Raw genomic sequence first — 15,447 nt, 5'->3', positions numbered from 1 at the left:
ACAGAAGAAGAAAACAGGTGTCCTGCCACATGAACACACACTGCACACCGATACCTACCTCAAGGGAAAAGTCAACGTATTTAAGATTTGAAAGAGGGAAGAGTGCTGATGAGTCAGACACTAAGCGGAGCCCTCCCGCCACCATGGCCCCCACAGGACATTCCAAGGCACTATCTCTCCTTCACTCAGCAGTAAGCCTGTGCAGCCGGAACCCTTCACACATACGACAGATAACAAGTGTGCTCTTCTCTCTGCATCTGCACACGGATCAAGAGCACAGACTGCTCAGGCTGTTCCTCTTCTCTCCTCACTGACTCACTGGGAGAGCTGGGCTCACTCTCTCTGCCTGAGCTTGCATAATGCTGTCCCCTGGAACAGCTCTTCTGAGAACTTCCTGTTTTGAAAGGGCGTGTCAACGCCTTCCTGCACTAGGGCCACAGATCCTTCTTGTCAGGTATGAAACTTGGAAAAGTGGGAACAAGCTACAAACTCCCCAGGACCTGGAGCCCTCCGTTTATATTTCTGTACCACTTCTAGCATCCTCCCCACAGGGAGAGGGTGCATGCGAGGCACACTGCCTCAGAACCACTTCCTAACTACTCTCTCAAAATCCCATCCCTTTAACCCATCATTTAATTGCACCTTTTTCCCTCACGTTCTCCAGATGTGGCTACACGTGGCTGAGATAGTTGGTAGCAGGGATGAATACTTATCGTGGGGCAGGATGAATTGTATGAGTTCTCTGGACGACTTAGACAAAGCTAAGTGCTTCAAAGGAACCTTTTACAATCCAATCGTTTTAGAATTGTTTTATGATCCAATAATCTTTAGGTACCAGAATACATCATTTCCCACTAGTAGAGCAGGAGGAAGGAAGGGCATCAAAAGTCTTCCTCACTTCTCTTCTACTCTGAAATCAAAGGCAGCCCTATACGAAGTCAGCAGATGGCCACTGCCCCTTCCTTTAGCAATGCAACGTGCTAATAACTGAATGGGTTTTATCTGCTCTTTGTTCGGCGACTGCCACGCTCCTAAGATTTCAGGAGGTCGCCATTGTGATGCTAATGTGTCTGACTTTCTGCATAATTTCAAATCACTCTTGTTATTCACTCTCAAGGATTATAAAATAATAATAGGTCTGTGTACTAATGGACACATTAGCTAGCATTGCCATGGTGATGTCCACTGTGGGATGGGAAGCCTCCCAGCTGAGTGCTGTTGTTGCTGTGAAGGTTGCGCCTCCCATGTTTCCAAAGAGCTCAGAGCGTGATGCCATCATCACTGGGGATGTTTAGTCTAGGGCGAGGTAAGATGATGGAAACATGTTTAAGTCCCTGTGTTTCTCATCTCTGTCTGGATGGCGCTATAAGAGGTGTTTAGACGTGAGCCTCTGAGTGCTTATGGCAACCACGGGGAGGTTTTAAGCAAGAGAGTAACGTGAAAAAGTCGTCGTTTGTGCTGCCAAAGGATGAACTAACTCTGGACCCATAGCTCTTGGTGACTTGATGGTTTCGCTCATGTGTATCTCGTTCTCGGTTTAGGTCAGTGGGTTACCAACCCCAGATCTCAGCTGGCAACTAGATGGAAAGCCCATACGCCCCGACAGTGCTCACAAGATGCTGGTCCGAGAGAATGGGGTCCACTCCCTCATCATAGAGCCAGTCACGTCCCGGGACGCGGGCATCTACACATGCATTGCCACCAACAGAGCAGGACAGAACTCATTTAACCTGGAGCTTGTGGTTGCTGGTAGGTGGCCTGTGATTCCTTTCTTACTGTCGAAACAAGTTAGTTGACAAAGAAACGAATTCTGTCATTAAGTTATGAGTTCCAAATTTCAAATCTTCAAAACTAAGCCTTTCAGGTGGCATCCAGGGAATCCTAGTGCTAAAATATTCAGCACCACTGGGTGGCAGCAGTAGGTAAGGCCTGTGCGCTCCTGTTGACTTAATGAGAGCAAAGCTCTCGCAGCTGCTAACAATGACTGGGAATCTCTGAGGCCTGTCAGGCAGGCATTCTGAGGAGCAGATGGCCGGGGCACTATGTGGGCCTATCAGTCTTGAACTAATTGAGGAAATAATGTGAGTGGAATGAAGCGTACAGACCTTTGCTTGAGGGGAAGGCTAACCTCCTACCACCCGACGTGAAAACAGTATAATAAAATAACTACTCAATCTTTCTAACGTTCCTGAGTTCCTTGCAGTGGCCCTTTGGCATGTTTTGCACTAACAGAACATTCATCTCGTGTTCTCTTAGCTAAAGAAGCACACAAGGCCCCTGTGTTTGTTGAGAAGCTGCAGAACACGGGGGTGGCAGATGGGTACCCCGTGCGGCTGGAATGCCGTGTTTCGGGAGTGCCACCCCCTCAGATATTTTGGAAGAAAGAAAATGAATCGCTCACTCACAGCACTGAGAGAGTAAGGTAAGTCTGCACAGTGGTTCTGTCTGCCTCGTCACCTGCACAGTCCTGGGGCTAGATGAAAAGATACAGCAGATTCTGTATGGGAATCGCTGCGCGTAAAAGCCACGCTGCCAACACTGATATGTAAGACAAGAGTCACACTTCGTCCACATGTAGGCTTTGGAAGAAAGTGATCTCGGTGTGTGACAAAGCAGATTCTGACTTAACCTAGTTGCATTTTTGAAACGTGTGTGTCAAAAAGAAAAGATGGATTCATTTGCTCCCACAGTGGCAGCCCAGTCGGTGGCTTTGTAAAGGGGGGGGGGGTCTTCCCTTAGGAGTTAGTGCATGGATTTATTCACCCTCTTGAGGTCTGCTCTGCTCTCCCATTAACTTAATGGGGCTGGCTGCCTCTCTAGAATAAATATGATCCTATTATCTGCTGCTCGCACAATTCCGTTTCTAATGACCTAATTAAAAATGACGCTCCGTGTCCAAAGCCACTTTTTAAAAATTTAGAGCCCTAATGACTTTATCTTTTTCTGCAGCATGCACCAGGATAATCATGGCTACATCTGCCTGCTCATTCAGGGAGCCACAAAGGACGACGCTGGGTGGTATACGGTGTCAGCCAAGAACGAAGCCGGCATTGTGTCCTGTACCGCCAGGCTGGACGTCTACAGTGAGTGCCGCCTCGTCTCAGCTCCATGCACGTCACGCACTGAATGATTCAGAATCAGATATCGAGTGATATATCACAGTACTCTAAGCTTTATATTCTAAGTTGATAAGGCAAGATCTTATTTGCCAAAAAAAAAAAAAATTCATATTACTCTTTCTCTTTCTGTTTATAGTTTCCCGACATTAATAGTGAAACCCCCGTCCAGGAGCACAGACACTCAAGTATCACCAGGGTCTTTGATTGATTAGCGAGACATGCATGTCGGGTTCTTAGGCTGGCCGCTCAGCTGTGCCTCCCTCACTACGGCATCTGTAGGGTTAACACAAAAGGCATTCGCCTCTTTCACGGTTTCTTATTTGTGTACTCTGCAAGTGACTGTCTCTAACCGTTCCGCCCTGAATCATCATCCTTCCCACGTCCTGGTGCAGTCTTAACGTGTGTACCTTGATTCCGGAATGTGTACTTACATAGCTAAGCGCTTTTCTCATTAAGTAGCTCTTGGCAGTGGATTCTTGAATGTGGGTATGTGTGTTTGTATACATGCATCCGAAATTAAAACAAAAAAAAAAACCCTACCAACTCAATTCCAAGACTATAACAGAATTATATGATCCATTGATATAAGAAAAACCCCTAGAAAATATTTTTTAATTCCAAATTTTATCTCTGCTTGAGAAAGCAATAGTCTTTTGAAACCTTCCCAGGTGTCTGCTTCTCTTCTGTTTATTAATGCTAAAATCTATCTAGACTTCCTAACTATGATTATTATTAAAGAAAAAGGAAGAAAGCTAGGTCAGATATAGGAAGTTTATCAACTGTTTTGAGACTTTCCAATCTGCATTTACTAGAAGAAGAAAACTTTCTGTGTTGCCTGCTTCGTAGTCCATGGGCACATACAGACCGTGACCTGGGTTCCTGTGAGTAAAGTGCAGAAGTACCTCGACATTATCCCCATCTCTACCACGGCTCTTCACTCTCGTAAGAAGAGTACTTATGTGGGGCTCTGTAGAGTTAGCTCAGCAGTGAAGAGTACTTCCTGCTCTAGCAGAAGGCTCGGGCTCAGCCCCCAGCTCCCACAGGGAAGCTCTCAGCTGTCTAACACCAGGGTATTCTGGGACCTTCTCCTGGATTCCCAGGCACCAAGGACATACTCAGTGCAAATACTTATAGGCAAAACACACACATACACACACACAATAGGAATATACTCAATGCATACACATACACACACACACACACACGTCACCAGGAACATGCTCAGTGCACATGCATACATGTAGGCAAAACACTCACATATGTAAAAAAAAAAAATTTTTTTTTAATTATATGTACCTGATATCAAAAGATGGTTTTGTGTGCGTGCTTTTTGCTTTTAGAGACAGGTTGTTGCTCTGCATCTCAGGCTGGCCTAAAACTCACTGTGCAACCCAAGCTGGCCTCAAACTCGCAGTAATCCCCTGCCTCAGCCTCCCGAGTGCTGAGATTAGGATGTAAGCCACCCAGGCTCTGTCCAAAAGACCGTCTGTATTTACTTAAACCTCTCAGGGATTTCCAAGCGTACCTTTGTTTAGAAATCTTCATCTGCTCTCTTTCTCTGTAGCCCAGTGGCACCAGCAGCCACAGACCACCAAGCCAAAGAAAGTACGGCCCTCGGCCAGTCGCTACGCAGCACTTTCGGACCAGGGACTAGACATCAAAGCTGCTTTCCAACCTGAAGCCAGCCCGTCGCACCTGGCACTCAACAGCGGCTTGGTAGAAAGTGAAGACCTGTGATCGGCGCCCTTGCTGAGCTGAAAACTGATTGCATTGCTTCCACCAACCTACTCCTCTGCCACATTATGTGAAAGGCAGAAGGATACTTTCAACTTAAGAAATTAAAAAAAAAAAAACAAAAACAAAAAAACAAACAAAAAAAAAACACCGAAATCATATTTTTCTTACTTAATAGAGAGTCTAAGTAGGTGATGCTTATAGAAATATACACATTGCACAGAAACTTCACATTTATTGTCCAAGTTAAGACTTTTGGAACTGCTGTGATTAAAATGATCTGAAATGCCAAAATGCCAAAAGAAACCAACGGTTCAGAGGTAACCACAATGTATGTTATCTAAGTGCCTTTAAATAAATACAAGCGACAGGGGCTAGAGCATGGCAGTGTGAGTGTGTGACAGGTACAGTGACTTTGAAGCGCAGTGTCTACAGATGGCCCCAGTGAACCACGTGCAATACGGAGGGATGAGAAAGAGGAGGGCAGAGACATCCGAGGGAATGCCTTGTCTTTGCAAACTGCTTGTGTGACATCGGAAAGAAGGAATTCCTTGCCTTAAATTCCGTTCACATCCGGAGTTTTCCTTGTATGTTATCTTACTAGGAAGCTTACTTACAATCTGTGTTGAATAAAAGATTACCTTAAACTTAAAGGGTTCTGGAGGAAGCAGACATATCTTACAGTCCATTCCACAGGAGGCATCCAAACCATGACCAAGGCACATATATAGCATTTGGAGGAGGCAGGTTTAGAAGGCACAGGAAGAAGAAGGAAGAAGGAAGAAATTGCTACCCACATGGGGATCTCATAGCCATTTAGATGAAAGCATCAGCACCAGGCCAGGCTCTTCTTTGGTTTTCCTCTAAACCTTGAAAACATGGGTGCAGAAAACACTGCCGTTAACCAGTCAAGGACTCTAGGGGGTGGGGGGGTACACCGGGAAGCCTGGTGCGCATGCGTGGTAGAGACTTCCGTGTAGTTGAAGTGTGTCGTAGTTGATGATGTTAGTGTGTAGAGCAAGTTGAACGCGGGGGAGGTAGCAGGGGTGGCATATGAGAAATAGCTGGAAGGGTCTAGTCTGCCTGAGGGAAAAGGAGACTTGAGAGACAAATCCAAGAGTGTGCGACAGTGGGCTTCTTTTCCATTGGCACTAGAGGTAGGTGCTGAGCGGAAGTTCCTAGTTCCCGTCACCCCTGGCTCCGTGGAGCCTGAGGAGAGTCCCAGGCTCTGAGCACCTGGAAGGCCAGCTGCAAAGCCTGCGTTTTGAATGCACGATTCTGCATCAGCTAAACTGAGGTGATTCTGACCAGACTTGATGACTTTAAGTCGGAACCAATTTTTTTTCTTTTTAAAGTGAGAGAAAGTAATTTGGCCTGATAGTATAAAACATAAGGCTTTAAAGGTACTTTGCTATGAAAAGAAAACACTGTTCCTCATGCAAAACATATCTGTTGTTCATTATTTATAAAGGTGTTGAACTTTCTTAGCTCAGTGACTCAATTCATACATAGTACTTCTTAAAACAATTTTCTATCTGTAACCACCCCATATATTTTGTATTACTGCTTCACGTGTACAGCTTCCTACTTCTGTAAGAACACCAACCAAACAAGTTTTAGCAGGCTTGAACACTGGGTGGCACATGTTCTGTGCAGTGTGGCTCAAGTCTCTTTGACTGCATACACATTGCTAATGGAGGATTTAATGTACCCTGCAGGGTCTCATGGACCTGTCTATCTCTGTTGTAGAACAGTGGCCTATATCATATCATAATTGCCAAATTTTTTCTGAATGTGACTTTTTTTTTCCTAATTTGCTGGGCTTGGGATTAACTTGCATTCTTTTGCCACCTTTTATGTTGTATTTATGAAAACAAAAAAAAAACAAAAACAAACAAAAAAAGTAGTACCATTCTTTGGATTGTTGTGCTGTTGTAATGTGGACTTAACATCAATAAATAAATATTTAACAGACGGCAGTTGACCCTTTGTGCTGTTGTGTTCTATTGCTGCTGGAAGGAACCAGCAGAATTGGGAGTTTCAGATTTATGTCAGAGTCGGGTAGGTCGGAAGTTAAACATGAGACGGCAAGTTCCAGTTCACTGTGTCACGGGCCAGAATCGCACCTGATACCTTAGTGGTTATGACAGAATTCAAAAGTTCCTTGACATTCTGGGACAGAAGACACATTCTGTCAGCCAGGGGCTGCTCTCCCCCTCCCCAAGGCTATAGGGATTTCTTCCCCTCCATCTTCAAAGCCAGACATGAAAATTCCCTTCATGCCATGGACTCTTTTGCTATGGAAGGGTCTGTTCCCCTTTAAAGGAGTACCTGAATGAATCTGGCCCACCCAGACAATCTCCTTCCTAAAAAGCACTTGTCTTAGAAACTTACTTGTATTTTCAAAAATCCTTCCAGGGGCTAGGAAGGTGGCTCTCTGGTGAAGTGTTTGCTGCATACGAATGAAGACTTGAGTTCATATGCCCAGCACCTCCCTAAGAAACTGGTAATGACTACATCTGTGCCCTCTGTGCTGAGGGGCCAGATCCCTGGGGCTCACTGGCCAGCCGGGCCAATCGAAACAGCAAACTCTGGATTTAGAGGAGGGGTCTTGTCTCAAAAAATAAGGTGGAGAGTGACTGAGGAAGTTGACATCATCCTCTGGGCTCCACATGGACCTGCATCAGCAAGGTACCTCCACCTGAACCCGCCTCGTGCACATACACCTAAAGACGAAAACCAATCTCTCCCAGGTAGCGCTGAGATTCAGCCTTGATTGGATAAGACAGCTGTCTGTTTACTAACTCTCAAAAACAGCTTATCAAGTAAATAAAACCAGAAGCGCCAACTATAACCCTGTGCTGGTCAAGGCATGTGACCCACTGGGACATCTACAACGTATGGTGTTTCACTTTCACATCCTCAGATCTATTCTTTACGTTGAAACTTCATCTGATTAAAGAGTTTTCTCATTGCACTATAAGCAATGGACATTCACCTAAGTCCTTCTTTTGAGAAGCCTGTAGGTCAGGTCGTAAGAGTAGTGCTCTCTAGAGTAGCTATTGGCATCTTGCTGGAAGTGCAAATTCTTGGGTGCTGCCAATCTCTTCTGAATCAGAAATCTGAATGTTGAGGCCAATGGTTCAGAAGGTGGACACTTGCCACTAAGCTTGATGACCTGATAGCTCTGTGATCTACGTGTTAGAAGGAGAAAACTAACTCCCACAAACTGTCTCTGACCTTAATGCTCACACATAAATAATAAACAAATATATAAATGTTAAAAAAAAAATTAAAGCCAGGAAGTGGTGGTGTACACCTTTAATCCCAGCACTTGGGAGGCAGGTGGATTTCTGAGTTCACGGCCAGCCTGGTCTACAGAGTGAGTTCCAGGACAGCCAGGACTACACAGAGAAACCCTGTCTCGAAAACAAACAAACAAAAAAATAGAAATCTAGGCTTCTCAAATCTTTCATGTGACTGGTTATGGCTCAAAAGCCATCTTTTGAGGTGGCTGACTTCCTAGTCCCTTCCATGCTCGGCTGACTCTAAGGGTGGTTGTGCTGCCAAAGAACCTGAAAAGGTTGTTAATAATTTTAGTCACAATTGTCCCTCAGAACAGTGATACGCGTGCATGGGCTTTTTGGATACTTCATGAGAACAGTCTCTGCCATATACTTATATCATCAACCATGGAAAAATCAAATGGAAGATTCACCCTTACTGTCTTCTGTTCACAGTACTGGAAAGTGATACAGATGTTACCAAGGGAGAAACGTAATCATCAATATCACCCTGCTATGAACCCTTCGAGCTGCAACAAGTGGACTGCCTCCAAGATGTGCCTGCCCATTGAGGCAACAGCAGTACAAATGTTATGGGGGTAACCAAACACATCTTAAAACATGGCTTTAAGGCCCACTCAGTGAACTGGAACCCATACATGACACTATCTGTCAGGCAAAGCCACTTTGAGATAGATAGACCATGGAACCTTGGGGAAAGTCTACTACCATCATTCTGCTAAGTCAGCACTTCTCAACTTGTGAGTTGAGATCCCTTTGGCAAATCTATCAATAAAAAATTTTCCATTATGATTCATAACTAGCAAAATTACAGTTATGACACATTAATGGTAATATTCGATCATTAGGGGATCACCACATGAGGAACTGTGTTAAATCATAGCATTAGGAAGGCTGAGACACTGTGGTAGGAATAAAAGGCCTCCTGATGACATACTGCTATCCCCATAGAGCAGAGCATTCTTCCATCCTCACCAGGGGTTTCTTCCTGCTGTAGATGGTGATTAACACAAAACCCCACAACTGATCAACATGCAGAATACAAGACCGTGGAGTGCTTAGCTCTAAATGGGATGTCTGTATCATGCCCCTGGGTTTAAGGCTTGGGGATTTGTGCGGAAAGACTGTAAGAGCCAAAGGTGGTGAAAGACTTCTAGGAGACAGCATTTTCGAGACACAAGAGGGGAGATGTACACATGAACTCACAGAAATGGACAATATGCCCATGACCTGTATGACTTCACGCCAGACAAACATCCAAGCACAGAAGTGGAGAAATGGGCAAAAAGACCACTCCCTGGTCAAGAAGCTACTCATAATTGATAGCTTCTGGGAAAAGGAAACCAGCTTTCTTTGAAAGAGTGTCACTGGACACACCAACTGGACGGCTCAATGCTCTGGAGGAGCCGTGCGACACGTGGGCCGGCTCCGTGTGGTTGTGGTGGCGGTTGGTGTGGGGTGCCTTTGTTTGTTTTGTGGAAGGAAAAGAACATGAAGTTCTGAGTATCTGGAAGGAGTTGGGGGAAGGGAAAGAATATGATTAAAATATATTGCATGAAATTCTCGAGGAATAAATAAACTCATTATTTAAATAAAATAAAGGAACTTAGCAGTAGTGTTGAGATGGCCTTTGGGGATCCTAAGTCTTCATCTTCTTTGTTGAATAAATCTTTCCCCTTGTCCCAACAGCCTCTCCTCAATACACGGGGACCTTGTCAATGGTAAGTAAATGGGCAGGCTTGGTAAGACAGAGGCAGTATGTTAGCATCTTATTTAAATTACTGGTCCAAGAATTCAAAATTACATTGGTGGTAATTATTCAAACTTGAAGACACATTGCCTAAGAGAAAAAGTATAATTGGCTTAGCACTGAAAATTCAGTTGTAAAAATAAACAAACATCAAAGTTACTGAGATAGCAAACAAAGAGAATCCTGTCAAGAAATAACACACCTGCATATATACCAAGGGTCAGCATCAATACCAGCTACAACTACAACTCGACACACAACAAACAGCTGCAAATCCCGAGTGATGAAGGACTACTGGTGACTCTGAGTCTGCCTCGTGTGTTTGGTGCGGAACAGCAAGGTAGAGATATCGGGAAATTCCAGGACATTTAATTGCAAAATAAATGAAGGCACAGCATGTGCCTTGGGAGCTTATGATGCAGTTGAAAGACATTTTTTTTTAATGTTAGCTATTAAATACTTTATTTAGGTATTTTTGTCAAGCAGGACAGTAGTATCATTTCATAATTCACACTAATTGCCACTCACAACGCTTGGGGAGATGTTTCCTGTAGTGTGTTGGCCTGATGCTGTCTGTATTATGATGCTAAGTGTAGACCCCAAGATCTGCTTGCCCCTGAGAGGGTCCATACCATACCACCATGTAGATCCAAGGGAAGCTATGTGACCTTGCCCCCAAGTTATTTTTCTGATTGGTAAATAAAGATGCTGACAGCCAATAGCTGGGCAGAAGAGGCCTGTTTCAAGGTTCCCAGGTCTGGAGAGTTGGAGGGAAACCAAGAGAGAGAGAGGTGAGGAGGACAAGAAGTCACCATGGGTTAGGAGTCAAGAAAACATGGCCCTGAGGGCTAGCCAACTGAAGTTAAGAGCGGCCCAGATAAAACATGGTAATAACTCAGGGTTATCAATAGGAAGTAGATTTTATTATATGTAAGTACACTGTAGCTGTCTTCAGACACTCCAGAAGAGGGAGTCAGATCTCATTACAGATGGCTGTGAGGCACCATGTGGTTGCTGGGATTTGAACTCAGGACCTTCAGAAGAGCAGTCTGCTCTTAACCCCTGAGTCATCTCACCAGCTCCAGGAAGTAGATTTTAATACCAGAGAGAGTAGATATCTGCCCAGCCCTAGTGCTGAGTAAGGCTTATTATAAATATAAAGGTTGTGTGTCTTTTATCTGGGAACTAAATGGCCAAAGATGGGGTAGAAACCTGGATTGCGATTAAAAGTCTCTACAACAGTTCCCATTATACAGATATCAATTCTTGAACACCTAAAATAATCTATCTTCTTTTATTATTCTGGGTAATAGATGCATGTAAATTATCTCTGCTTCTCTGCACAAATTAGCCCTCCTAATTTGCAACATATAATCATATCTGTAAAAAGCTGCCACAGTTCCTCATAAATTGAATATTAATAAAAATATAAAAATAGCAGATACTTTAAAACCTGAGCGTAAAAACTGAATACTCTGGCTTCAGCCCCTAACCTCTTCCTTCAAATGCTAGCCATGGCTGGACCATGAGTTGTTAGGAGGGCGGCAGCCATAGATAAGTTTTCTGTTTAAGAATTCCATAAAGTTCCTGGGCCTCCAAATGCAAGTATTAAACTGAAAATGCTACGTGTCGGTGAGAGCAGGGAGTGGTCCTTTACCTTTTCACCTTTACCTTTACCTGATCCTTTACCTTTTCACAGCTCGCCACATATTTCAGTCTGAGATCAATGGGGCCCAGTTTAAAGTGTGAACATACACACTTAAGGACAGTCCTACTGGTGGCATAGTCTTTGTGGTTGCTTTGAGCTTTTGCTCATGTAGCCTAGGCTAGTCTCAAGCTCACTATGTAGTTGAAAACATCTTTGACCTCCTATACCCTCAACCCCAAGTGTGAGGACTACAGCTCCATACCCGGCTCCTTTCTCTTTGCTTCCTTCTTGATTACACAACGAACCAGGTTCACTGACGACTACAGAATGAGGTGTGTCCAGGAAAGGGAACTCAAGCCTGCACGTGTGTAGGTGGCCAAAGACAAATGGGTCAGACCCTAAGGAGGCTACTTACTCTCTAGGCACAAACTTTCCTACTCAGGCTCCTGTGAAATAACCTGCGTGCTACATCTTTATTTATCCCTGTGAAACATCCTACATGCTGCATCTCCTAACAGGACTAAGGATGCTACCACCCAAACATTCTCCGGTCGCCATGGCTGACACTCAGCAGTACACACAGCACTGACGACATGCGACCTCATCCTGCACCCTGCTGCTCTTGGACCCCCCTGTACAGCACTGACTCAGCAGGCAGGCCAGAAGCCTAGAGGTCAACCCCAGCACTGACAAAACCAAACGCTAATAAACTGAGTGAAGAAAGAAGTCTGTCAGAGATAAAGGGCTCCATAGTCAGCACACAGCTTTTAATTCATGACAGTTGTTCTGAATCTATTAGTACAGCTTATTCATGTTTGAATTGACCTTCAATATGTAATTAAATCTGCATTTAGATAATGTTCCGATTCAAAACTGTAGTTAGATCACTGAGTTTGGCTCTGCTCTCATCTGAAGTGCTAAGGATTGAACCTGGGGCCTTGTTTATGCTGGAAAAGCATTCTACCACATAACCAGTCCACTTTATAATTTACTATTTTGAAAAAGTCTTGCTAACTTTCCCAGGCTGTCGCTGAAGTATGTAACCCAGGGTGTCCTTGAATTTGCTATCTTCTTCCTTAGCTTGCTAAAGTATCTGAGATTATAGGCACTTGGGGGGGGGGGGTTGTTTTGTTTTGTTTTGTTTGTTTGCTTTTCAAGAGAGGATTTTTGGCTGTCCTGAACTTTGAACTCAGATTCACTTGTTTCTACTTCCCAAGTGCTGAAATAAAAGGTCTTTCTCACCAGCACCTGGCCAAAACATTACTTTTTAGAATGAAATATTAGGTGCATTTCAATACTTTCTGCTGGAGCAGACTCTTGGCTGGACTGCTCTAGTGAAGGCACCATCTCCTGATCCATCCTAGAGAACCTGCTGCTCTTAGAGCAGTTGAGGATCAGCTGCACTTAGAGCAGTTGGACAACATCTGAACTGCTTCACTGAAAACCCAACAGTCTGAAGGCCTCCCAGGAGATCTACTGCAGCCAGGGTAACAGACCAGCAGCTTCTCTGCCCCTTTGAAGAGCCCCAAGTTCGAAGGTGGTCTGCTACAGCCAGGGCTTCAGGCCTGCCAGGAGACCTGAAGCAACCAAGGGACAAAAGAGGCAAACTCCAGATCAAAAAAACACCAGGGATATCCAAATGGTGGGTGAAAGGCAAGCACAGAAGCCAATATATGTGGGCATCATCAGAACCCAGTTCTCCCACCACAGCAAACCCTGAATACAACAAAACACCTGAAAATCAGGAAGCTGACCTAAAATCCTATCTCATGAAGATAATAGAGTCCTTTAAGGACGATATCAATAACTCACTGAAAGAAATACAGGAAAACACAGGTAAACAGGTGAAGAAATTGAATACAGCAATCCAAGATCTAAAAGTGGATATAGAAACAATAAAGAAAACACATATGGATGCAAATCTGGAAATGGAAAACCTAGGAAAGAGGTCAGGAATTACAGATATAAGTATCACCAACAGAATACAAGAGATAAAAGAGAGAATCTCAGGTGTAGAAGATACTGTAGAAGAGATTGACACAACTGTCAAAGAAAATTCAAAACATAAAAAACTCCTAACCCAAAGCATCAAAGAAATTCAGGACCCAGTGAAAAGACCAAATCTGAGAATAATCAGAATAAAGGAGAACAAAGACTCCAAGCTCAAAGGACCTAAAAATGCCTTCAATAAAATCATAGAAGAAAACTTCCCCAGGCTAAAGAAAGAGATGGCCATAAAGGTGCACCAACTAAATGGGACCAGAAAAGAAATTTCTCTTGTAAAATCATAATCAAAACACTAGACACACATAACAAAGAAAATTAAAAGCTACAAGGAAAAGGGGCCAAGTAACATACAAAGGTAGACCTATCAGAAGTACGGCAGACTTCTCAACAGAGACTATGAAAACCAGAAGAGCCTGGTCAGAGGTCATGCAGACTCTAAGAGAACACAAATGCCAGCCCAGGCTACCCAGCAAAACTCTCAATCAGCACAGATGGAGAAACCAAAATATTCTAGGACAAAACCAAATTCAAACAGTATCGATCTACCAATCCAGCCCTACAGAGAATCCTAGAAGGAAAACTCCAACACAAGGAAGGTACCTGCACCAAAGAAAAGACAAGATATTAAGCATCTCACAGCAAAGCCAAAAGGAGAAAACCACAAGCACACAAAGCCACCTACAAAAACAAACACATCAGGAACCAACAGTCATCTCTTTTTTTTTTTTAAGATTTATTTATTATATGTAAGTACACTGTCACTGTCTTCAGACACTCCAGAAGAGGGCATCAGATCTTGTTACAGATGGTTGTGAACCACCATGTGGTTACTGGGATTTGAACTCAGAACCTTCAGAAGAGCAGTCAATGCTCTTAACCATTGAGCCATCTCTCTAGGCCCCGTCATCTCTCTTTAATATCTCTCAATATTAATGGACTCAACTCACCTATAAAAAGACATAAGCTAACAGACTGGATACACAAACAAGATGCAGAATTTTGCTACATACAAGAAACACACCTCAATAACAAAGACAGACACTATCTCAGAGTAAAAGGATAGAAAAAGGTCTTCCAAGCAAATGGTCCCAGGAAATAAGCAGGGGTTGCCATCCTAATATCCAATAAAATAGACTTTCAACCAAAAGTTATCAAGAGTGATGAAAAAGGACACTTCATATTCATCAAGGGGAAAATCTACCAAGAGAAAGTCTCAATTCTGAACATCTATGCCCCAATGCAAGAGTACCCACATTCATAAAAGAAACTTTACTAAAGCTCAAAACACACATTAGACCCTACACAATAATAGTGGGAGACTTCAATACCCTACTCTCACCAATGGACAGGTCATTGAAACAGAAACTAAACAGAGACACAGTGAAACAAAGAGAGTTATGAACCAAATGGATTTAACAGATATCGACAGAATATTTCACCCTAAAACAAAAGAATATACCTTCTTCTCAACACCTCAAGGTACTTTCTCCCAAATGGACCATATAATTGGTCACAAAACAACCCTCAACTGATACAATATTGAAATGATACCATGCATTCTATCAGATCACCATGGCCTAAGGTTGGTCTTTAACAACAGCAAAAACTACAGAAAGCCCAGATACACATGGAAACTGAACAACTGTTTACTCAATGATAACTTGATCAGGGAAGAAATAACAAAAGAAATTAAAGACTTCCTGGAATTTAATTAAAATATTGACACAACATACCCAAACTTATGGGACACAATGAAAGCAGTGCTAAGAGGAAAGTTCATAGCACCTAGTGCCCAGGTAAAGAAACTGGAGAGATGTTATACTAACAACTTAACAGCAAGCCTGAGAGCTCTAGAACAAAAAGAAGTAAACTCACCAAGAAGAG

The 15,447-nt window shown here is 43.4% G+C and overlaps 2 protein-coding genes across 2 annotated transcripts in view; one reads left to right on the top strand and one right to left on the bottom strand.

Moving 5' to 3' along the window:
- Positions 1 to 6,832, top strand: part of Palld (palladin, cytoskeletal associated protein) — a 39,117-nt gene extending 32,285 nt beyond the window's left edge. The window contains exons 8-11 of the mRNA XM_052162913.1: positions 1,542 to 1,749; positions 2,257 to 2,422; positions 2,950 to 3,083; positions 4,684 to 6,832. Of these exons, the coding sequence (XP_052018873.1) occupies positions 1,542 to 1,749; positions 2,257 to 2,422; positions 2,950 to 3,083; positions 4,684 to 4,856 (681 nt within the window). The 3' untranslated portion in view covers positions 4,857 to 6,832. The remainder of the gene's footprint in view (positions 1 to 1,541; positions 1,750 to 2,256; positions 2,423 to 2,949; positions 3,084 to 4,683) is intronic.
- Cbr4 (carbonyl reductase 4) overlaps positions 1 to 15,447 on the bottom strand; it is a 43,380-nt gene that overhangs the window by 1,916 nt on the left and 26,017 nt on the right. The window lies entirely within an intron of this gene.

This window comes from Apodemus sylvaticus, chromosome 18 (assembly GCF_947179515.1).
Source record: "Apodemus sylvaticus chromosome 18, mApoSyl1.1, whole genome shotgun sequence".
NCBI lineage: Eukaryota > Metazoa > Chordata > Mammalia > Rodentia > Muridae > Apodemus > Apodemus sylvaticus.
This window is presented reverse-complemented; position numbering and strand designations above follow the sequence as displayed.